The sequence below is a fragment of the Arachis duranensis genome, chromosome 1, assembly GCF_000817695.3.
Source record: "Arachis duranensis cultivar V14167 chromosome 1, aradu.V14167.gnm2.J7QH, whole genome shotgun sequence".
NCBI lineage: Eukaryota > Viridiplantae > Streptophyta > Magnoliopsida > Fabales > Fabaceae > Arachis > Arachis duranensis.
In genome coordinates, this window is record NC_029772.3 from 100,927,546 (window position 1) to 100,953,510 (window position 25,965).

At 30.0% G+C, this 25,965-nt stretch overlaps 2 protein-coding genes across 2 annotated transcripts; one reads left to right on the plus strand and one right to left on the minus strand.

The window, feature by feature from the left end:
• Positions 1-16,539: 16,539 nt before the first annotated feature.
• LOC107469682 (GTP-binding nuclear protein Ran-3) lies at positions 16,540-18,170 on the minus strand. Its single transcript, XM_016089062.3, has 8 exons — positions 18,108-18,170; positions 17,967-18,036; positions 17,826-17,882; positions 17,628-17,745; positions 17,396-17,485; positions 17,118-17,297; positions 16,950-17,027; positions 16,540-16,844 (listed from the first exon to the last, which is right to left on the minus strand). The coding sequence occupies exons 1-8, from the start codon at positions 18,108-18,110 to the stop codon at positions 16,775-16,777; spliced, it is 666 nt and encodes a 221-aa protein (XP_015944548.1). The 5' UTR covers positions 18,111-18,170; the 3' UTR covers positions 16,540-16,774.
• Positions 18,171-19,001: 831 nt separating this feature from the next.
• On the plus strand, positions 19,002-20,441 carry LOC107469673 (uncharacterized). Its single transcript, XM_016089052.3, has 3 exons — positions 19,002-19,191; positions 19,276-19,366; positions 20,161-20,441. Exons 1-3 carry the CDS (start codon positions 19,077-19,079, stop codon positions 20,189-20,191), a joined length of 237 nt encoding a protein of 78 aa, XP_015944538.1. The 5' UTR covers positions 19,002-19,076; the 3' UTR covers positions 20,192-20,441.
• The last annotated feature ends 5,524 nt before the right edge of the window (positions 20,442-25,965 follow it).

Sequence of the window (25,965 nt, forward strand, 5' to 3'; positions counted from 1 at the left end):
AATTAATAGAATATATTTTTAGGTATTTCTATCATTTTAAATTTTTTTAACTAAAAATGAATATAAGAAACAAGTTAATCTTCACAAATTAAGGTAATAATTCTGATACTACTTTAGATATTTTATATCAAAGAAATATCAGATAAAAAAGTATTCATGACATATAATATTAGTGAAAAAATATTTAATTTGATTTATTTTTAATTAGATGACACTTTTTATATATCAAATTCAACCAATTCACTTTTATCAATTTAGTTCTCACTACTTAAAGAAAAATTTAAGTCCTTAAAAGGTATTTATGACATAATATTAGTAAAAGAATATTTTTTTTTTATTTTTCTTTCCAACAATATTCATTGTCATGTATATATGTCTCTTATATATCAGTAAAATTTCTAAAACTTCTCACTATCTTATTGAATGCAGGTAATAATGCAACTAGCGGCGGTTCTTATAATTTCCTAAGCTTTTCCATTAATATATAATAATAATAATAAATTAGACAATACATATATTTATACAGATATACATAGTAGTTAATTTTAACATATACATAATATTTTTGTATTTACATCTATTGGGCTGATTGTAATTTTCTATTAAAAAAAGAATATTATCTTTAAATGACAATATATATGTAAACCCAATAAAAGTTATTAATTAACAGACCTTCACGGTACAGCATACATATATATCTTGGATTATTAAAAAAAAAACATAAAAGAGAGTTGTGGCAGAAAGAAATTTTGGAATTATTAGAAACAAATAATTGATTACAATGATATAGACTTGAGAAAAAGGCAGGAAAAATAATTGGCAATAATTGGCCCCAATATAAGAGTTAATATTATATATATTTTCTGTCCTAGCTACTATTTGTCCACTTTGAACATATAGAAGAAACTTGAAAAGTTATGAAAAAAGATATAGTTGGTAAGAGAGACTAATTATTTAAAGAAGCTATAATTAAGAGCGAATGAAGGGATATACACATATGATTTGGGTAGCAAATCTCTGACCATCATATCTCATATCTCTTATTTGTGATTACAGTCATTGTTTCAAAATTACTCGTCAACTTCATCATTCTTTTTTTTTTTTTTATGTTTGTTAATAGCCATGCTGAGGATATGCAGCCACTTGTCTTTCTAAATTTGGCATGTTATCAGTAGTCTTCGCATTTAATAGCTCTTTTCTTTATATAAATATATATCACATACTAGGGTATTCGCGGTGCGGTTTGATTCAATTTTAAAGAAAAAAATTATCCGATCCGAATGTTTATTTATGTGCGGTACGGTTTGGATTGAATGAACTTTTTTAGAAATTTGATCCGATCCAATCAGACTATAAGTGATTTAGATCGGTTTGGATTTACAGTTTTTAAATAAAAAAAATTAAATACATATAACCAATCTCATCATCAAATTGTAAATAACCAACAATGACATAACAAGTCTTAACAATATCTTAAAAAGCCAACAATAGCATAATAATAGAAATAAAATTATAGGTTAGTTAAAATAAAAAATAAATAATATTTTGAACATAAAATATTTATTAAATAATAATAATACATGAATAATAGAAAAATGTATAACAAATTGAACATGTTATAAGTATAATTGTAAATATAATAATAAAATAATAATATTATAGCATATTGTACGGTTTAAATTAGATTGGATCGGTTATGAAAAATAGATCCAAAATCCGATCCAATACAGTAGTTTGCAAAAAATAGAATTCAATCAAATCTAAAATAGTGCAGTTTTAATCGGTTTTTAATTTAAATTGAATTGAATGAGCGGTTTAATTTAGATCGGTTTAGATTTGTACACTCCTATCACATGCATAACTTTTTTACCTTTATTATAAATTAAAATAGAAGGGTACGTTGTAAATAAAGGATTCAATTCAAATCCATAAGTGTATGTATGTTTTGCTTTTGGAAAGATTTTCATCAATCTTGCTAAATTAATGATGATAATAGGATTGCCATTTTTCTTCTTCAAATATATATGTTGTTATCAAGAAAATGCGCACTTACCACGAAGAGGATCAATTGGATGAAATAAATTAAAAAAAAGGGGTTCTAAAGTCCAATTTCACTATCGAATAGCACGCGGTTGCGCATGCATTAACCATTACCAAAAGATATGTAAACAAGTACATATCTCTCGAATCAAATCAGATGTTAGCGACGCAATACTTTTTTAGAAAAATACTTATTTGTGAGTTGACACAAGAAAATTTTCTTCAAAGTACAAAGGTAATAAATAATAAGAAGCTTCAGCTACTAGAATATATTTTATTTTATTTTGCTTTTCTTGATATTGTCAAAATGAAATGCATATTTTCTTTCATGGTTTTGCCGCTTTGATATCACATATAGATCAAGCAGTAAGACATTGATATCGATACATCATTCATGTTGGACAAATGTAGAGAATAACATTATTACGAGAAATTCAGATGATGATTATCAAATCTTCAGCTAAGATCAGAAAGTCTAAATAACCAATATTTTATTTTCACAAAAATGGAAGAGATCATCATACTTTGTTCGTTGCACTTATTACTGTTTTCCTTTATATTATCTAAAATGTTGACTATAAAATGTTGGTTATAAAATTGAATGCATATTGACCACAACGCTATATATTGGTTATATAATAAGGTGCATGTTATGATGGTTATTATTGTTGTAGTTATATTAACTACGCAATTTTGAAAAATATTTGAAAACTGTTATCAAAGTTAAAATAATACTTTTTTAATATTAAAAAAAATAATTAAAAAAAACTATTATAAAAATATAAAAAGGTATGATACTAATTTTAGCAATAATTTTAAATATTATCAAAATTATATATAGCTACTCTAACTACCAAATTATCCACATTATAATACTTGTATCGGATGTAATCTAATTGTGAAAAAAAAATGTCAATGCCTCACTATAAATAGGGCTGGCAATGGGTAGGGTAGGGTAGGGTTTGGACCCTACCCTAACCCTACCTGCGAGTTGAAAATTTCATTAAAACTCTACCCTACTCTATCCGCAGGTTGAGAATCTCTCAACCCTAACCCTACCCGCACCCTAAAATTCTAAACCCTACCCTATCCTACCCTACCCGCAGAAATATCAATTTTTTTCAAAGTAAATATAAAATTCAATTATTTCGAATTTTATACGTATTAATAACATAAAAAATAAAAAACTAATGCTCTAAATTACTAAATTAACTAACTAGTTTAGTGGTTGTGCACTTATTTTAAGTCATTACATAAGAAAGGTTGTGGGTTCAAGTCTCACTTCCTTCACTATATAAGGAGATTTTTATAAAATATGTGTTATATATGAGGTGCGGGTAGGGTAGCCTACCCGAATGGGTTGGACCGGGTTGGGTACCCGCGGGTAGGGTATGAATTGCCAGCCCTAACTATAAACATAGAAATCGAAAAAAATTGTAAGTATTTGTAGTTAAAAAATATTAGAGAATTGATAAAAAAATTTTTAGCTAATATTATTAGACTAAAGTAATTAAACGGATAACTAAAAATGCTAATAGGAAACAACAAATTCTCTAGTTTTTGTCTTTGTAGATTATTGATACTTTCATTATGAAGGATATCCCGGATTTCACATATAAAGTGTCATAAAATGAATCCATTCAATCATTTAGGTTCTTTTGTTGGTCGAGTTTGTCCTTTTGCGGCACATTGGCCTTCGTTGCATCAACTCATGCCTACTGAGCGAGCTGCAGTTTGTTTCTTTGGTCGCCAATGTATGTTTACCATTTTAACCCTCTCAAAATATCTACTTTCTTCCCTTATGCATGATTTTTAATTTACATTAAACAAACTCTTGATGCGTTCATCATTCTTCAATATAATCATATATCATCATCGTGGACCAGAATAATGCTTATTCATCATCGGATTATGGATGGCCAATAATTGGCCACACAAGTTAAATTAGCACTCACCACAAAATCCTAATATGGGGTCTCATCAGGATTATTATAATCACATGCGTGGCCATTATTTTATTCGATAAATGGAGTATCTTGAGGGAGTAAGAATAGTAACAACGTCACAGCTTGTAGAAGAATAGGCTAAAAACAAAACCATAACATAATTACAATCCACATACACACATAATTAAAAATAAATAAACAACACTTTTATTCCAAAAAGTTATAATATGTCTTTGTAATTGATGTTCTCAAATAAGTTATGAATAATGTAATTTTTATAATTTATATTAAAAATTTGTTTAAATGCCGTGTTTTATAAATTGTTTGTCGATAATATATAATAGGTATTAGAAGATATAATTAATACATAAAATGATTGTAATTAAAATAAAAAAAAATAGTTTTACCGACTGCTTGATCATCAATAAAATTAATTACTAAAAATTGATTTTTGATATATACTGCCGATGACTTATTCATTAGTAAATGTAAATTTTATTTTTTATTGAAAAGTGGTTTTTTACTTGGTGTCAGTAAATTCAAAATTTTTTATTTTCTTGCAACACATTTATTATTAACAGAATAGTTGTTGTTATAATTATTTTAATATTATTCACGGCTCAACTATAGATTAAATAAGTCAAATTTTCCAACGAACTATTTACCTACGCACTTTTATCAATGCTTAGACGATTAATCCGTTAATAAAAATAATTACTAATGTTGAAACCATCGGTAATATCAAAATATCTTATAGTATCTAGTAGATACATATGATCAAATAGTTATACAGATCAGTTTCTTTAACATTGTCATAAAAAATGTAATGTAAACCCACAATTTCACGGACCATTTCTTCTTTGGGATTAGTTCATCAGTTTATCTTCTCTTCCTTGTGGATTAATGTTTTAACCACGCTTGACATAAATTTAAAATTAGACATCAACATACTTAGCTTCAATTCTAGAAAAAAGAAAATATTTTGTCCATTATAACCAGCATTTGAACATTATATTATATCCATTGTGTTTGGCGGGGCGAGGGGATAAGTTTTGCGTTAAAACAACATAATGTATTGTTTTTTTTTTTAACATAATTAAAGGTCATAGAATCACTTACTAACCCAATAATTTGAGTTGTTAAATAAAAATATATGAATAATTTTATATTAAACAAATTTACTCATGTAAAAGGTTTTTATCTTATTTGAAAAAAAAAGTGTATGATGAGATATAAAAAATTATTGAATTCCTAACATTATTTTGTCATAAAATTATTTATCTTAAAATAAAGAGTGTTTAATTAAAGATGTAAGAATTTACATATAAAAAAAAGTTTAATTTCATTGCATTATTATTATTATCTTTTCCGAGAAGAATTCTATTCCAGCCTCCCATGCATGTCTTTTGAAGTGATTAGCATATGATATATATATTCATCAAATCATTTATTTTAAAATCTTAATTTAATAAATAAAAGTATATAAATAGTTGTATATTTAACATTTTGTATATAAATGTTTGTATTTATCTTATATCAAAATTTCTTTAGGAATAACAAAAATGGAATTTTAATATTTTTTTTAGCTATTAAATATTGATACTATGTGTTAAAATTATATATTCTAAGTATGTAAAGTTAATGAATTTAGTGTACAATATGTACAATAGGGGTAAAATTAAAATTAACATTAAATGATAAGTAAGTTAATTAATTTTTAATAATTTTTAATTTGAAATTCAAATCAAATAAGAATTTGCAACAGTTGCGTACACCGCAAAAACGGCCTCTTTCTCCCCCATGTGATGTGACTTTCTTTTCGTCCAGCCTCTTCCTTTCTCACCAGTGAAAACTCTGCCAGTAACATCAGCTGTCACCAAAGTACCGGACGACGCCCCGCCAACCTCGATTCCAATGGCAACAATTTGTTGGACTTTCAGATTCACTATCACAAAAATGGTGTTTAGTCACCAAATTTTAACTACGAACATTAAATCGTGATAAAAATAAATGAACGTGTCTTCTATTTATCACGAAATATTGTGACAGTGGCTAAAATTTAATCTTTTGCTACAACGTAGCTGTATTTTTTGCTTACATTAACATGCCATAGCTATCCTGTTCTGAATAAATTAATTTTTTAAATAAATTTATTAATGTATAGTATATTTTTTAATATTCTAACATTAACATATATTTATGAAATTAAATCTAAAAATATAAAAAAATGAATTTAGATAAAATAAAAAATAATAAAAATAAAGATAATATTTTAATATTTGAGTTAATTATAAAGATAAAATTTATTTAGCTAAAATAATATAATTTGAATAGATAATAAAAAGTTCAATAACTTGTAAGTATAAAAAAATTTTCAGTTTTTATTAAAAATAAATTATTTTATCATTTTTTGAATTTAAAAAAATGAGGATAAGTTAAAAAAAATCTTTATTTACATGATTTAGTACTCACTGTATATTTTTGTGAGTACTGTACTTTTATTATATGTANAATTTTCAGGTAAAAGTATTTATAAAATTTACTTAATGTATAACTTTTATTATATTATTTTGTGTATAATAGATAAATAATTAAATGATAGTATATTGTTTGAATCATCAACTATCAACGGCATGAAATGAGAGATTGTGAAGGTCATATATTTATTAAAGTAATTTTTTGGTTATTTATTGTTATTATAATAAAAATTAAAGATAAAAATATTACAGAATCAAAATTTAAATTTAAATTTTTAATTATATTTGACCATTACAAAATAAATAAATAACTATTGTATTAAAAATAAAATAATTTAAGGTATATTTAGTAGATAATAAACAGTAAGATGGAAAGAAATATTTTTAAGATTAAAAAAAGTTAAAAGATGATCTAAACAACATTGGTCAAGGTGAATTTTTAAAATTTAAAATTTTAATGTGCACTTAACTTCTGAATAAGCTTTTGGCGGAAAGTTAAAATAATCACGGAGAAATTCCAATATAACTTCCCATCATTCACATTGTCTTTTAACTCCTACTTTTCTGCTGCACCTTGAAATCACTCTCTTTAACCACACTATATAAACTCTATCATATGATAAGGTATCCTCTAAACACAAAATACCAATTTTTTTTGTTATTTGTTAGTTTTTTTAGTAGATTTTTTCGTGAAGAATTTGGAGAATTTTTGGGTGAAATAAGTCTCAACTAACTGTACCTACCAGAAAAGATTATAATGACTCTTTAGTTGTGAATGTTAAAGGTACAAGAAATTTTAATTGTTTTTACGTGATTTTTTGAGTTATAATATTTAGTTTATTTCTTTTATTCAATTTTGTATTCATTGTAGACACTTCTATGGGAGAAATTACAACTAGCAAAAGAACGACAATTCAAGTTTGGCATTTGAAAAAGGATGAAAAAGATATTATGAAACTTGATGGGTATGGACAAAGTCGAGATAATAACGTAAATTTATTGATACGATTTTTGGGTGTAATGGCTCGTAAAGGAACGTTGTAAATTGGAAAGGTCTTTGGTGCTAAAAATGTAGGATGTGTGATAAATTTAGAGAAACTGTTTGAAACTTTAGAAAAAAAGCTATGGATATGGTAACTCTGTACAAATTTTTGTTATAAGAATACAGTGATAAAGTATCTAGTTTATCCGCTAGACATTTAATTAATGTATTTAATAAGTAATAGAAAAATGTTAGATATTATATATTTAAAAAGTTTGATTTTTGTTACTAATGTTATATATATAAATATAATTTTATTTAATAAAATTGTTCAATTAGAGAAAATTAGCATAAATTAGTCCTGGATTGTATTTGAAAAATAGAGTGAGTTAGCCACAAAAATAGTGTGATTAAATAACCCAACGTTAGCCACAAAAAAATGTGGTTGAAAAATCCGGTTGACACAAATTAGCTACGGATGAAGTGTAGTAGAATTATAATTTTTGATTTAATTATTCTTATTTAGCCACGGTATTATGTGTGGATAATGATATACAAATCGTGGCTCTTTAAGGTCTCCACGATATTTAAAATTGTGGCTAATAACGCTAAAATTATGGCAAATTGAAAATGCAACCTCCCGATTAGCCACAAATATTCTTTCGTGGCCAATGTATAGTTGCTACGGTTATCTTAGAGTTTAGCCACAATTTTTTTCGTGGCTAAACTCCTTATTTCTTGTAGTGATTTTATGAAGCTCATGACCATCAACAACCCCGAAGAGTTTGCAACGGATGCTACATCGGCTTAGTCTTGAAAGCTCATATGATGACTGCATTGGCATGATTGCTGCCTTCGACATTTATCCTAATTAATTATTTTTTCTTCTTATATCACTAGGTATGTAGATGGTTATTTTAACTCTTAGTTGTATGGTTATTTTGTTCGATTCAGTTTAAAGATATACAATTAACAAGTGCTAGATGGTCATTTCACTAAGTAGTCGGATGATTAATTAAATAACTACGTGGATGGTTGTTTAATGGCCGGTGATAAAGCTTCTAACGCAAGAGAGGTAGGATGATTATGAGAATGAGGTTAATAACTTGGGTGAATTAGAGAGAAAGACGGTGGTTGAGTAAATTCTATCGGTAAAGTTGGAATGGTTAATTTTTTGAAATAATTGTTTGGATTTTTTTTCTATGTATTGGGCTAAAATTAAAATTTATTGTACATATTGTCATCAAGATTTTTCATTATTTTTCTAACGAAGTTGATTTAAAAATAGCAGTATAATTTTTTTGTTTATAGTATTTTTTAACATAATAGATCAATAACTAATTCGTTATAAATTTAAATTTTATTTAAATATCTATCACTAATTAATACGTTGCCATACACAAAATAAGATTTAAATTTTTAACACTTAGTTAAATAACGAGTGAATTGATTATGTAACTAATTAAATGTGAAAATAAAGTATATATATACCGACAGCATGTGAAGTAAAACATAAAGAAAAGAAAAGAAAAGTAAGGACAAAGTTGGAAAGAAGAAAAGGGTTTGGAAGGGGAGGGGGAGGAATGAAATGAAAATGGGTTGTGAAGTGTCGATCACATGGTCCCAAAGTGTTATATATGTTGATTGCATCGACATCTGAGAGATAGAAAAGGCAGCACGGCACAGCAGAGGGGTCAGGTTTGTTTTGGAGTGCACAAAGATAACAACCTCTGCCAGTAGAACTCATAATATACAACAACAATAATCACAGACATAAGAGCAAATATCCCTACTTTTATAAATGCTAACTCATATTTCTAGCTACTACCATTTAATTATTTCATTTTTATACTCTCTTCTATTAACCCCTCGTGAATCGAGGGGCACTGCTTCCACTTTTTCAGTTAAAAACAGTTATCGATGGTCACCAAGTTTACTTTTATTTTTTTATTTTTTTCCCCCCACACCACCGTCCCCAAGAATTTAATTTAATTTGTTACCAAACATACAGCAGTAGTAATTTATTATTATTGCGGTGGTTCTTATTCATATGCATGTCTTGCTTTTATGCACAAACGAAGAAGGGTGTGACACCCAAAGGGTACTGCATTTTTATGCTGTGTGTGTTTTGTCCCTTTAAAACCATCCTTGTCCATTTATGTCTCTTTCCCACGACCCCTCATTCTATATCAAATTTTTATTTTTTTACCTTTCACCTAACTTTGGTCCCTACCTACCTTCAAATTTAAATTATAACATGTTAAATAAGTAATATAATCTACCGTCTATGTGTCCTTGTAGCTTCCTTAATTTCATTATTAGTTAGTTAATTAACCCTTTTCTATTCTATATATGATTCTTTATTTACTTTTAACCTAATTACTAAATAAAAGTTAAACCCATGACATGCAGTCGAACTTTGAGAGTATGATCTTATCATGTTAACAGTGACAACTTTTTTTCCAGAATCTCGAAATATATATTACACATGCAGCCAGATTTCACTTTATGTTGAAGTGATGACGATGGCACATATTTAATAATAATGTATGATATGTCACCGGCTAACATTAACCCAAACTATTTCTCGTTATATATTATATTTTTTAATTTATTATATAATTATATATTATATTTCCTAATTAATATATGTATTTAAAATATTTAATTAAATACTTTTTATATTTATTTAACTTGTATTTTTATTTTATATATAACCATTCTTTCTTAAATTAACTATTTTTTAATTGTACAAAACTATTAAAATAAATATTAAATTTTCTTAAACATATCTAAAAAATAAACAAAAATACTTTTATCAATTCACTATTTCTTAAAAAATCAAACCAACATAACACACACGATCTGAAATATTATCTCAACGTATCAAGTTTTGGTTCTGCATATATCTTAGATGTATTTAAAATTTTAAATGGTTAATTTCTTAATCTAAAAACTTTAATTAGTTATATTTTAAAATTTTAAATTATTTAAATAAAATTAAATAAAATAAAAAAATCAAATCAAATCAGGTCGTAACATATCCCAGTATATTAGAATAAATTTCTTTTTGGTTTTATCCCGAATGTACAATAACCTAAATATATATGTACATCTATGTAGATATAACATATTCTGAGTATATTGTAATATATTTTTTTCAAATGTTACACATTTCAAATGTATAGTATATAATTTCTGTTTTTATTTATCATTTATCATGTATCATGTGTATTTTTTGGGCTAATTTTTTTGGATATTACAATTGGAAGAGTGTAATACATTAATATTACATTAATTTGATATAATACATTGATATGGAAGTTTTTAATATTATAAAAAATTGTAACTTACAATTTCAGAAAGAGACAAAAAAATTGTGAAAATGAGATTAGTAATTTTAAGTAAGACAATTTTTTTTTTCAGAATTTCTACAACCATAAAATCATTACTCTCATTTTTTAAGTTGATTCTAGCTATTAATTGTTGATCCAAAGTTTTTTAATTATTGTTTCTCTTCACTCAAATCGTTGGTAACGATTTTAAACAAATCGACACTAACAATTTCTTTAAAATTAATTATGAGTCTCATAATTAAGCATTACACACCCAAAATGAGCATATCAAAAATAATTAGCGACATATGTGGAATGACAATGTGAAAACATAGATATCCTTAATAATACACATGTTAATAAATAAAATATTATAAAAATCACATTCCCTGCCTATGCTCTCTTATTATTGAATAATGGAAATACATTTGACTTCTGTTTTTTTCCCTCTTAAGAAAGCAATGATGTACAAATTGGAATATATTCATCAGATTGAGTTCGTCTTCTTTGCCATGATTTGAATTCAAATTTTGACTATATTAAAAGATAAAATTAAAATACAATTCTAATATAATTATTTCTAATAAAATTAATCCAATTCTTAATAAAAATATCAAGATTCTAAAAATCAAGCTATTGGTCATCGAATTAGTAGAGTGAAAAGTTGAAAAATTTAAAAGTTCAACATAAGTTCAATTAGGATTAAATCAAATATAAGAAAAAACTTATATTTATATATAAAATATATTTTTTAAATAAATTTTTATATTTTATTATTTTAAACTAATTAATTACTAAAATATTGAATTGATGCAATCGACTCGCCGCTTTTTAATTTATTTTTTTAATTTTTTTACTGACTTGCTAACAAGTAATTTTTACTCTAAACTAGAGTGATGTGACAATCGATTCTGAATTAATGAAGATGTTGAGATGGATGAGTGGTCACACGCGATTGGATAAAATAAGGAATGAAGATATAAGGGAGAGAGTTGAAGTAGCACCCATTGTGGAAAAGATGGTTGAATCGCGTCTCAGGTGGTTTGGACATGTGAGAAGAAGACCGATAGAACATCCAGTCAGGAGGGTGGATGAGATGGAAGATGGACAAAGGGCGAAAGGTAGAGGAAGACCTAAGAAGACCATCCATGAGGTGGTCAAACGATATCTACATGTAAACGGTCTCTCTGTAGACATGATACATGACAGAGCACAATGGCGTCGTTTGATTCATGTAGCTGACCCCATTTAGTGGGACAAGGCTTTGTTGTTGTTGTTTTGTTTTTTTTATAAGTTTGGTTCTCAAAATGATGATAAATACGCAAATAGGTAAGAAGCTAAGGAGAAAGATAAAAATAAAGGTAGACAGTATCCTAAATTCCTAATGATGATGTAGAGTACACTAAAGGATAACAATATAGATTGTAGATGCCCTGACAAAAAACAGGAAGGCCACCAGCCTATATATACATATACAGTTAGCTTGTATAGAGATGAGGTGAGTAACAGTAAGAAAGTGGAAAGGATCCAAGTGATGAATTTTCAAGATTGAAAAGTGCATGAGCAATAGAATCCAAATCATCACAACCAGGCTTGAGAGTGAAACTAGCTAGCTAAGCCAGACATGTATATATGTGATGAAATGAAAGCATATTCATTCATAGGGTTAGGGTAACACTAAGCTACCTAGCTACCAGTCCTTATTGCCAAACAATAAATTCAGGTTTCCCCTACTACTCCCTAATTCCTATCTATATAACACCACTCATAATATAGCTAGGAACCCATATATTAAGTATTATGGCATATCATTTTTGTTTGGTTATTGTATTTTTTAATCTGCCAGATCAAATATTAATGAGTGAATATCCAACTCGGCCCTTGATAATTACTTCGAAAGGATTACAAGATTTTCAACAAAAAAAAAAACCTAATTTGGTCTCTAAATTTTATTTTTATGGGATTGATTAGCTTTTGTGCAAACAAAAAAAAAACAATAAAAAACATTAGCACAGAACTAATCAGTTCTATAAAAATAAATCTCAAGGGTCGGATTAAATATTTTTTTTTTTTTAAGGATTTCATTATTTTTTAAAGTAATTATCAGAGGCCGTTTAGAATTTTTTTTAATATTAATTTGTTTCAATTTAAATATTATTTTAAAAATAATTGTTGGCTAATAAATTATTATATATTAGATAAAGTCTAAAATTTTAAATTAAGTTATTTAAACAGATGAATAAACCGATTACTTGATTAAGATAGGTTGATTATTATGGCATGGACAATGACAGTTGCTAGTTGCATTGCATGCTACCTATCCCTCCTATTGATGCCCCTCCCGTTATGTGTAAGCACATGGCTCCTTTGCAGAACGTGTCCTGTTTCAAATTTTCATGAAAAACAAGCTAACTCTTCCTTTCAATTCAATTCAATCCGTTTTTGATTAATTTCTCCCGTTTCAAACTATCTACCCTACCATGAGGGGCTCCCCCCACATTATACATACACAGTTTCTTTGTAAATGTATCATTACTTGCATACCCCATGTGACCATAATATAATATGTCACATTCTCTTGCTAGCTACTTTTCCGAGTTACTTTAATTTGTGTTATATTAGCATGGGTTTGATATGATCTATATCTTTTAATTAATTTGTACGTACCATATACATATATACATGATTATACATTCATTAACTTGGAAAGCTTACGAGACCTTCACTTACTTCTTATGTCTATCCATAATCAGCTCAAAATAATTTGTTATGCTACGCTTTTTATATGCCACCACGTAGCCTCTATTTGAGTTGCATGCATTTCAATTCGTATCGTGTTAGGTATACATCATTAAGAACTAAAATATTAGGCCATGTTCCTGAAATTAAATCACTCTCTCTCACCTACTTCTACTTGCTAGAGATTTTCCGTTAAGAGTAATGTGGGTACTAGATATATATATTAATTAGAAATACATTGAATTGCTAACATATATTAACACAAACTCATGACATGGAAGTCTATAAAAATAGACCACACATAACATAAACCATGCATGCATCTCCCTCATTGTCTGGGTTTTTGGTTACATTAATTGCTTTGAATCACACATCCATATCCCATATTGATGACTTTGAAATTAATTCATATATGTTGATTTGAGGAGTGGACTAACCAAGACTAGAAAGAGACCAAAGAAAAATAAAATCAAATATATACACACGAAGCTAGCTGTAACCGTATATGTGTGATGGTGACGCTATTAAATGGCTTGAAAAATGGTATGATGATACAGAAAAGAGGTGCATATGGACACCATTAACAGCTGAGTAAAGAGGATCAAGAAATTAAAACAAAAATAGAAAAAAATAATGAGAAGAAAATATTTGAGAGAGTTGCCAGTTCAATAAGAGGATCCAACACATGATGGGCCACATATATAACCAAAGTGAGCCCCGTGAAGGAACAGCAAAGAGAAGTAGTTGCTGTAATTTCATGTTATATTCGTGAATGAGTATAAAATGGTAAAGTGAAAACTAATTTAAAGGTTAGAGTAAATATCATTTTTGGGCTTTGATCATTTGTTCCAAAAATATAGTGTTTTTCTACAATTTAAAAATTTTTAATAGGTCGAGTGGTCAGCTCACTCGTCCGCTTAAGTAAGTGTCGGGGGTTCAAATTTCGCATTGTGTATGCAGCAACCCATTGGCCAACGACAGACCATTAAATGGAGCTCAGATCCGCGACAGATTAGCCCTTGAACTTTCGGATTAGGGATACCATGGACAACCAAAAAATTTTTTTTAATCGGTTTTTAATCATCTATTACTAGACTAAGTGGCCCTTATTACTAGATTAAGTGACTCCTGATACATTAGTAGTTCACTATTTACAGAAATGATTAAGATTAATTATTTAGATGGTTGGAGACTAGCTAAAAATTTTCAAATTATAAAGAGACTTTGTTCTTGGAACAAATAGCCAAGAATTAAAAAGGACATTTATTCTAAAGGTTATCATTCTCTCTTTTTATCACTTTACGTATCTCCTGTTAAAAAAAGTACTACTTCTTTTATGTATCAGTAGATGTACAATGGATAATCGTGGGTCAGAAATCAAGGACTAATTTCTAATTCTACTGGAGTTCACCTTTTTCGATAAGTAGAAACATACACGTACTAAGAATTGGATATGGAGCTTAAGCAATTGAAAGAACTAGAAGGTCTAATTAATTAATTAATTAAAAGAGTAGTAATAAGGGGGTTGGATAAATAGTAATAGTAAACAGGGCCTGGGTAGCCCAAAGGAAGAGGGACATTGAAAGGCACGATTCGAAGGGTGGCCTTAAAAAGATGAAATTGAGAATGAAAATGGGACCTAGTTAAAAATGAAGTTGTTAGAGGTAACCACTAACAAGCTCCTGAAAAATTGGACAATGGTCAAAATTGTGAATTATATTATAAGAGCCCACAACATTTGAAAGACATGCTGCTGGCAATGGTGAAGACCAGGCTTTCACATGGCCCACAAGCACTTCTGAGGTGGGCACACACTTATGTGACCCTAGTAATTGCAAAATGGATCACAAACCGACATGGATGTGGACATTTCCTTTGGCAAATGGAGCTCAACAAGGCTCATACCCTTCACACTCCAATGCTGCCATCAACATCCTTGGCTCCATTTAGGCCACGCCTTCTCTGCACCAGGTAACCACTTGTGGAGACATATCTATCCCCATTCCCATACTCATATTTGATTTATTAAGATATTAGTCTAATTTACTTGATGAATTCAATGTACATTATTTCATTTAAAGCATTATATTATGGTTAGTGATGGTTGTGGTTCACATGTGGTGAATTGTGGTTTACCACTTAAGCCATGAAACAAGAGAAAAGGCTAAGGGGTGGTTAGCTAATAAGGGAAAATGGTACTGTGGCCTAAATGTAGCACATGCATTATAATAAGAGCCCAAAGGTGAAACCCTTTATGATAGAGATTCAAGGTTCAATGCATTCTGAGAATTGTAGCTTTGAAACCATGGACCATGGCCAACTGGCCAACACTTCAAAACAACTTTGATTCATGAACCATCGTCATCATCATCATAGAATTCAGAATGTTGCTTGCTACTACTCAGGACCGCCAAATAACAAATACAAACATGGAATCACATCATTTCAGAATCTAACAAGTCATTACTGTCTGGTGATAAAGCGCTTTACAATGTAGCCAAAATCATTTTCTTCAGCACAGAGTAAAAAGGTGTTTGCCATGAAACAAAAGTAAAAAAATAAATAAGAGAAATCAGGCTTTTTTCCCCTTCCGGATACAAACCAAGTGTATTGTCCAACAAATGGAATGTTCTACCAATAAATAGCATATTGCAACAGAGAGAAGCCAGTTTTCATGTGCTGTGTCATATCTGACATAACAAAATGCTAGCTGTTCTTTTGGGCCACTCACACATTATTCTTCTTCTTTAGTTTACATTTTCCAATTTACAAACACCACCCAACACAGTAAACTGTTAATTAGAATAATTAGTTCAAGATTGCTGAGCTGGAAATGCTTAGCTGGCAGGTTACCACTTGCGTTATTGTGTATATAAGCATGTAATTGTTGAAGGATTAGTGTACTGGAATCATTTGTGAAGTTCTTTTCTAATGTGTTATCAAAACCAAACCATTAAGTTTTCTATTGTAATTTTGATGTCTATTATTCCACTAGTTACTTTACTAAGATTATAAGGAAATTGGCACACAGAAAAATATTATGTTGAACACAAAGATATAATATTCGGTTTACAAATCATAAGAGAAAATTTAGCAGGGGGATATACAATGTGGGATGCACTGATAAAATTCCATATGTTTATTGACACATGTCAATTGATTACATTTGCATATAGCATGAGAAACTGCTACTAAGAAATAAACACTGCATATATAAGGCAGTGCTGAACACATCAAATAGTAAGGGTTTAAAGTCTACTCAAATGTATCATCATCATCATCAGGGAGAGGCTGAGCAGCTGCCATACTAAGCTCTTGTTCGTTCCTGCAAACCATGTAAAATTTTAAATTTTCATAACTAAAAAATATAGCAGTGAATTAACTACACACAGACATATAATAAGTGTATTGAACTTGAAACAATGCTTACAATTGCTGTGTAGCTAAATCAATGACTACATCTGGTGGAGCCAGAGCAGGCATCTCCACAAAGTGAAGGTCAGAGTCCCTGTAATGATTTACAAGACCAATTTATTTGCATCCACTCAGGAGATTGAAGCAAAATATAAACAAAGATTGAAGAGTTTTAATTAATTACCCTGCAAGTTTCTTGGCAAGGTATAAGAAAGGTTTCTCAAAATTATAGTTACTCTTTGCGGATATCTCATAGTACTGCAGATTCTTCTTCCTATGAAATGTAACTTGCTTTGCTTTAACTTGTCTGTTCTTGACATCAACTTTGTTTCCACATAGAACAATGGGTATATTTTCACACACCCTATAAAATCCACAAGGAAGAGTGACATAATAGCACAGAAACTCATTGCAAAAAAATTTGAAACAAAATGGTTGTGGAAAAGAATAAACTTAACATACCGGCAGAGGTCTCGGTGCCACGTGGGAACATTCTTGTACGTCAAGCGAGCTGTGACATCGAACATAATGATAGCACACTGTCCATGAATACTGCAAACAGTTTAAGCAGTTTCAGCACAATTCAAAATGCAATCAAATCATATTCATACGTAAGTGGAACACATCAAGAATTGTTATTATATACCAACTTAGATTGGATGAGGATTAATTAAGCTTAATTAATTGGACTTACTAGTAACCATCTCTAAGGCCACCAAATTTTTCTTGGCCAGCAGTGTCCCAGCAGTTAAAGCGGATCATTCCACGATTCGTGTGAAAGTCTAGTGGATGAACCTCCACACCAATGGTTGCTGTTACGTTGCAAAAATTATGATTTATAAACAATCATAATAATTAATTGAGCTGAAAAGAAATTAAGAAAGTGTGTTACGTTCATATTTCTTCTCAAACTCGCCAGTGCGGTGTCTCTTGACAAAAGTGGTCTTTCCTGAGCCAGGCACGAATACAGATAGCTATTAATAACACCATCATATATTAACTAACATGATGCATGATTATATTGTATTATTACCAGTTCCTCCATCGCCAACTATGACGAGTTTGAAGGTAGGGTAGTCCACTGTCTGTTGATGAAGCAGAGCCTGTAAATAAAGGGCACAAGGTGAATGAAAAGAACAGAAAGATGGATATCAAAGTTGAATATAGTACGTACCATGATGATAATATGAGAATGTGAGGGTGCAATGTGAAGTGAATGGTGGTGGTGAAGACGAAGAAGTTGGTGGTTTATATAGTTTGCGATTCGACTTACATTTCACGCACAACAGAAAGCTTCAATATCACGCACGCCACTATCATTTCTGCTTTTCCATATTCTTGCCATTGCTGTAGCACCATCACATTTGGTATATCCAAATTCTTACTCTATTCCACTATAATTTGGCTAACCTAGCTAGCAATGCATCAGCGTTGACCACTGTCGTTGAACTAACTACACCAGCCTTCCACTTTTGACCCTTCGTGCAACAAACCAGGCCTTTATTCATCTCTTATTGTCATGTAAATTTCCATACAGAAATCTTAGCTTTTTATATTTGATTTCTATTTGACTTGATAATAATCATTTTTTTAAACTAAAATTATTAGCTACTTAAGATTTCTGTCCATCAAAATTTTATTTAAATTTGGCCAACACTTGACTAACAAAAAAATTAAATAATTTTATATCATTAAATATAATTTTAAATTATTAAAAATACTAATAATGACTAATTAATATTATAAATTACAAAATTTTAGCATTTCTTTTTTCCTAATTAATATTTTACTACTCAACCTTTTTAGAAAATTTCAAAGCATTAAAAAAAGATTAAAAAAGAATATAAGTAGATAACATACATAAAAATTAATTGTTTTTATGAATATGAATATATTATTATTATTTATATAAATCTTGGTAATCAATTAGTCACATAGTTAAAAAATAATTAAATAATTTAATATATTGAATTAAAGTATCATTTAATAATTTTTCACTGTCAACTTCTATTTACCATAAATCTTAGTGATTTTTGAAAATTAAAAATAAGCGTGTGATGAAAAAGGAATAAAAACGGCGTGCGCAGAGTAGTTGGCAAGCAATTGAGAATTGAGATCCAAAATTCCAAATCGCAGCATCAGCATGGCAACGCCGCCGTCCGATCCGTCGAATCAAGAAGCTGTGGTAAGGAGGAAGAACAACGGTCCACCGTTCAAGTTCCTTGTTCCTCTCATTTATGCCCCTGTTCTCCCTCTTAGTATGTTCTCCTCTTTTCCTTCTCCGTCTAATTAATTATTGCTTTCTCTTTCAATTTTTCATTTTTGGTTTTTTGCTTTCACAGTTCGCCTTTCCCTGAGGCATAGACCTGTTTTGAGGGATCGTTTGTTCACTGCTGTCTTAGCTGGTGCTTTCGCCCATGGCTTCTATCTTGTGTATCCTTTTTCTATTCGCCTCCTCCATTGCCATGCTACATGGTTTTAATTTTATCATATTGTAATCTTATTCTTTAATTGGGGGTGGGAGAAGGGGAACGCTTTCTTTGGACACTCAGTTGTGCATGCTTTTCATTGTTCTTCTGAGTTCGTGTTTTATAAAAGTGATGTTTTTGAGAAACTTAAGCTTTTGGGGGATGATGGTTTTTGTATTATGTGTCTTTTCTGCATTTCTTTCATAATCCATTTTTGTATGTTGAATAGATGCAACAGAAATTACTGGATTCGGTTGATTGTGAGATCCATTGGTTCCCATATAGATTTCTGATAAAGCACTTTGGCATTGTATGATCCATGTAGCTAACTCCATAGAATGGAAAAAGGGCTTTCTTTGTTTCTTCTTGTGTTGATTCAAGGAATGATAATGGTAACCATTAATCTTTTCTTCATTATTAGTACATCCCCCATTTCAATCCACTTAAATGGTACTTGTTCCACCAAATCCATAAGTTATATTTCCTCTCCAAATTGTTCTAGTTGTTTTAAATTGATTCATTAAGTTAATTGGCAGCTGACACAAGTTAAAAAGTGCTATAATGTAATGTTTACATTGTATTTGCTCCAATGCAAGAATAATTATCCTAACTATATTTGTACATGTTATAATATTAATCATGATTAACTAAGTTGTACTATGTGTTTAATCAAATTCATTAAAACTGCAAGGACCATGGTCTGTAACTCTGTTATTTTAACATTTTCTTATCTTGTTTCTCCTTAATGGCAATACCCAGAACAGATATTTATGATATAGAGAGCAAGTGATTCTGTGAAGCCTGTTTCAGATGTTTGATCATTATCATTGACCTAACAACCTCAGGTGCTCAATAAAATTTTGGCCAATTATGCTGCTCAACCTCCTGGTAACACCTTGAATAGTATAGGTCAATTTTGATCATGTATGAATACTTTTCCAAATGTTTTGGAATGTTAATCACTATGTATTCTTTGAGAGGTAAATCTTTCGGATTTTGGTTTAAATAGAATAACTGGAGTTAGGAGGCTGTTCTTTGAATTCCGAGTTTTATAGTGCCAGTAAATCTTTATGATTTCTTAATGCCATTGCTCTGTTGAGTCATAAATTTTGAGTTGACTTACGTAGTTTCATATAATTTGATGTGGTTTTATATAATTAGATTCAGAGCTTCAATACGCATATCCTTATTTCATTCGTGACCAGATGTGGAGAGAAGGAAAATGAATGAAATTTAGTTATAGTTAGAGCATACTTTGTACCTCTAATGAATAGAGAAAAGGAAATGATGTTGGATTAATATTTTTGTGGAGAAATGCTCAAGGGCCAGCAGAATTTGTTGTTTTTGGCTAGTATTTTTAGCTATCAACCCAATTCCTTTATTCTAGTAATTCAACAACATACTTTTAGCCCATACTTTTAAACATTGATGGCTAACTGCTTGATAGCTAACTGCTGGCCCTCTAGCATTCCTCATTTTTGTGTTTACATTTTGCTTGAGGAGTAGATGAATGGCTATGCTGTCCATTTAACATGATTAACATGATCGCCTAACAGACTGCGTTTGACATTTCCCTTATGTTTCAGTTTTTAATGTAGGGCAACAATGTTTGTATTCTATAGTCCATGTAAAGATTAGTTTGACCAATCATATAACTTAGATTTTGGCAATTCAGTATCGGTAACCTGATTCTGGTACTCTTAAGTTGTGTTGCTCGGTTGCTCCGGCTTTAATTTTCCAATACTTCTCAAATGGTCGTATGTATTTTGTCTCTAATCTTTTCGAAATTATTCAAAACTAATCCTACTGTTGAATTTGATTCAATTTTGTAATAGTCAATGCTTTGTTAATTTTTTATTTCCAATTTTACTCCCAAACTCTCCCCTTCTATAACCTTCCACTTCTCTCTCCCAAACCCAATAGCACCATCACCACCACCATCATTTCACCCTTCGCACGTGGTTGCTGCCACCTCTTCCTTTACATGTCATCGCCTTTGCCCCCTCTCCTCGACAACTGGATCTGTGTCGCCTTCTAGGCTTCACCACCTCTGCATCTGCAACTCCATCTAGATCTGTCTTTGCATTGCCTTTTGGATCTATCATTGTGTCGTCACCTCTGCCTCCACCACCGTCGTCGTCGTTTTCCTCTTTCTCCTTGTTGATATTATAGTAAAGTTTCTTTATGTGTCAATTAGGATCAATTACAGTCAATTAGAACCAGTTAGGGATAATTAGTTTCTTCCTTATTAGACATTGTCTTTATGAAGAACGATTAGTTTAGTAGTGTATACAAAACCTACAGGCTGAGGAGTTCTTTCCCATTCACAATAATCACTGCTTAAACACTCTTCTTCCGCTGCCTCATGACCTCTGCTGCCTCCGCTGTCGTCTTCATCTTCGTCTTTTTTCTGTTGTGTTGCCATCTTTGCCTCCATCGTCATCGTCATCTTCCTTTTCTCTTGCCAACTACCTCTAAATCTAGGGGTGACAACAGCGTGGCTAGGAGGCGGGTTTTTGCCTACCCAATCCCACCGCACCCTAGGGGTGTTCATGGATCGGTTTCGATCTACATATCTGCGGTGTTTATCTGAATCCGATCCGAAAATTGCGGATATAGTTCCGATCAGATCAGTACACGAATGGATCAAATTGCGGATTTTATGTATGTATCTGCATATCGGCGAATCTGCAGAAATAAATAAATAAATAAGTAAATATTCTCTTATGTTTTGTTTCAACTAATAATTATCATATATGTTGTATTATTTTATTTTTATTATTTAAAAAAAGTAGGTTTGATATTATTTTAAAAGTAAACATGTCTAAAAGAGAAGTAAAAAGGGATTTTATTGATATTTTTTTTAATAAAAATAAGTTTTTAAAAATATTTTTATGTTGTGCGGATATATCCAATATCCAATCCGATCCGATCCGAATTCTGTTCTAAGCTTAAAACTGCGGATATTGTATCCGATCCGATTCGATAATTTTAGTTAGGGCTGCACATGGATCGGATCGGATATAGCCTAAAATTCTATCCGATCCGCATTGCACTTATCGGATCGGATCGGATATGATATCCGCATTTTTTTAGGTTGGATCAGATCGGATATCAGGTATATCCACATAATTAAAAAAAACTATTTTAAGATTCTGTTTGGTTGTTTTTACAAAAAAATATTCAAAAAATTAATTTTTTATCTGTTTAAGCCTATTTACTCCTACAATATTATCAATAATAGTTCTCTTGAATAACAAAAACAAAATAATAACACAAGATTTAAGTTTAATTATTCTAAGTTGAAGTACAACATAAAAAATTAAAAATAAAATATCATAAAATTCATAAAATAACATATTAAAATTCATATCACATTAGGGTTTACTTTCTTAAACTATGATATTTATATGTGATGTGCGGATATACGGATTTGCGAATTAGATCTGCGGATATCACTGCTGAATCCGCAATCCGATCCGATGGCTTTGCGGATCGGATAATATTCGCAAAATTCGGATCGGATGCGGATAATTACCGCGGATATGCGGATATTATCCGATCCATGTACATCCTAATTTTAGTGCGAATCAGATCAAGATTTTGACCATATCCAATTCGATCCATGTTCACTCCTACTGCACCCTACATTAGTTTGTATGGAACCTACATCATCCCTACTTGCAGGTAATAAAAATCTATAGTTTTATACCCTAACCTGTCTCTACGGGTATTCATCCCGTCCTTACTGACCCCTATTATTAATTATTAAAATTTAATAAATAAAATTAAATTTCAAAGTTTATATAAATATGATTATATAATATAAATTAAACTAAAAACTTAAGAATGATACGATATCAAATAATATTATTATTAATTTTATTAATTTTTTTTACATATATTAGATGTATTATATATAGGTTTAATTATTTGTTGCTTCTTATAGTTTTACTAAATTTGTAATTAGGTCTCTATTCTTTTTTATCCTTTCAATTGGGTCTCTACACTGCTTTTAATTTTATAATTAGGTCATTCATAGCGTAAAAAATGTTAGAGTTAATCGAATTTTTTTCGTAAATTAAAGGTATTCATAATTAAAAACTTAATTAGATCTTTGACAATATATATTTTGGGATAAATGCTTTGTTAATTTTAACGTGTTTGACATAAAAATGGTCTAATTGTAAAATTAAAAGCAGTGTAAGGACCCAATTGAAAAAAAAAATATAGACTTGATTAAAAATTTAGCAAAACTATAGAGACTAACAGAGTAATTAAATCTTATATATATTATATATTAAAATTATATATATTATTTATACCTACAGGTAATTACCTGCCTCGACCAGATAAGAGCGGAGCAAATACCTGCAAATTCATGTAGTATTACTGTGTTACCATTTCTATCTAAATCTACTTCATCTCCTTTTTCACATTACTTTTCTTTATTTAAGAATCATTATATCTGGAATTTTTTTCTTTTTTTTGAAAAAAAAAAGAAAATGTGAGTAGTGAAATGAAGATTGCAGTGATCAACAGTGGTGGTAGTGGGGTATTCATGGTGGTAGTGGCAATAAAGTGGGAGGGTGGTTGTTGTGGGTAGGCGAGGGAGGAGATGCCAGCACCTGCACTGTTGAAGTAGTGGTAGTGGGGTTGGTGGGATGGAAGAGAGAAAATAGTGTTTGGAAGAGAAAAAAAAGATGGATATAAAAAAGGATGATTAAGGGACAAAGCTGAAAAAGAAATAAATTTTTTTGGTCATTTGGATTAGATAAGTCTTAATCTTAGGTATTACAATACCACAACGTACTCACAAAAGAAATAATATTTGATTAGTAATTTTTTTTTGTTAGTACTCGAGAAATGACTCGGTCCAAACCCATTTTAGTAATTAATTATAAAAAAAATTATTCACATCATGACCCAAATAAAGATAAGGCCCAAAAGAATTAGTCCATCTTAATCGGACTTAGTGAAAACTGTCCATATTCAAAAAGATCACTCTAAAAATTACACGAGTTAGCCTATTTGACTTACACAGGACATGAGTATTACACAAACCTATGCCTGACCTGACTTCCACGATAAGCAATAACTTATCACTCTACTACTTCTGATGTTATTCAGATATTAGTAACCACCTCTGTTGAGGTTAAGGAAACAAAAACAATCATTTGATGATAGTTAAATATTATTATGTTGCGTTAAAAAGTCCATTATGTTTGTGATTGGTTTGTTCATTATGCAAAAAATTATAGAAATCAAAACAAGCCTAATAACAAGCTAATAATGCCCAATAGTGGTTCAAGCCTATAAGAATTCAACTCACTCATTCATGGCCCAAGAAAATAGTTGTTGATCACTAACCATAACAACATACTCCCATCTGAACCAAAACAAATGTAACCGAATTCAATTTCTCTCTTCTCTACCCACGTGATTATTTCCAAGAGTAAGTAAGAAAAGGTAGCTCTAATTAGGGCTCCAATAAAAAAAAAATTACCAAAATCAAAAAATAAAAGGAAAAGAAAAAGAAAGTCAGAGGCTAGAGCAAAAAGCAAAGATCAAATCAAAAGGATGATTCATAAAACCATTTTCATCTTTGTGCTTCATTTGTAGCTTGTTAAAGATATTTTCCTCCTTCGTGCACTGAACGAGAAACTTGAAAAAAAATGGAGGTTATGAAGCTCTGTTACAGATCAAATGTCAAGAACAAAATTTAGAGACAAAGCATTGATGAATGATTCAGATCCTTAAATAAATTTGAAAAAAGGAAGAAAGAGAAGCAGTTAGGTAGGAATGCATATTTGCTTTATTCACTGTTGATGTATTTGGGAAAAAAGAAGTCAACTGTTCAAGTCAAATTCAAGCTTTGGAAGGACAAAAAATTGAAGCAAGGAATGAGCACATAAGTTTGGGTCTTCATACGATTAAGCTATCCATTCTTCTCTTTCATGAGTTTACATTAAATTTTCTGTTCTTCAGTGTTCATCTTTCTTTGTTTTTATTCAATGAAAAAAGGCATTAAGTAAGATGTTAGTAAAATCCATTGAGAGAAAAGACAAAGAGTTATCTAGAAAAAAGGCATAAAGTTATGTCAACTCTTTTGTATTGTTTTTTTATTTTGTACATATGATCCTGAAAAAATGTTCTTACTAAGTTGGGTGAGCACTTACTGATTGCAAGTTTAAGGAGTGAACCTAGCTAAATCTAACTTGGGTAGAAGTTGGGTTTATTTCAAATAGGATTAGGTTGAATCTTAAGAAAATTAGTGTTTGTAAGCATTGTGAAAAATAGTGAAAACTTCTCCATTATTGTGGGAGGGACTAGATGTAGGTCACATTACACATAGTGGCTGAACTATATTACATAGCTATGTGATTTTTTCTTCTCTAATTTTTTTCTGTTTTACTTCGTTATGAGACAAAATAAAATTATCTCATACATTGTATATTTCTCAAAAGTCACAGCTATCAAAAAGCAAAGAATTGTTCTGTTCTTGATCGTTTCGTGAAGAGACAAAATAAAATTATTTCCTGTAATTTCAACTTGACAGATATA

Excerpts from the sequence above, each read along its gene's own strand:
- LOC107469682 (XM_016089062.3), bottom strand. Across the intron at positions 17,746-17,825 it reads GTTTGAGAAGAAATATGAAC|CAACCATTGGTGTGGAGGTT; the intron begins GTAACACACTTT and ends GCAACGTAACAG. Across the intron at positions 17,028-17,117 it reads CTTGCCAAGAAACTTGCAGG|GGACTCTGACCTTCACTTTG; the intron begins GTAATTAATTAA and ends AAATCATTACAG.
- LOC107469673 (XM_016089052.3), top strand. The coding sequence starts at position 19,077 with ATGGCAACGCCGCCGTCCGATCCGTCGAATCAAGAAGCTGTGGTAAGG. Across the intron at positions 19,192-19,275 it reads TGCCCCTGTTCTCCCTCTTA|TTCGCCTTTCCCTGAGGCAT; the intron begins GTATGTTCTCCT and ends TTGCTTTCACAG. Across the intron at positions 19,367-20,160 it reads GCCCATGGCTTCTATCTTGT|AACAGATATTTATGATATAG; the intron begins GTATCCTTTTTC and ends GGCAATACCCAG.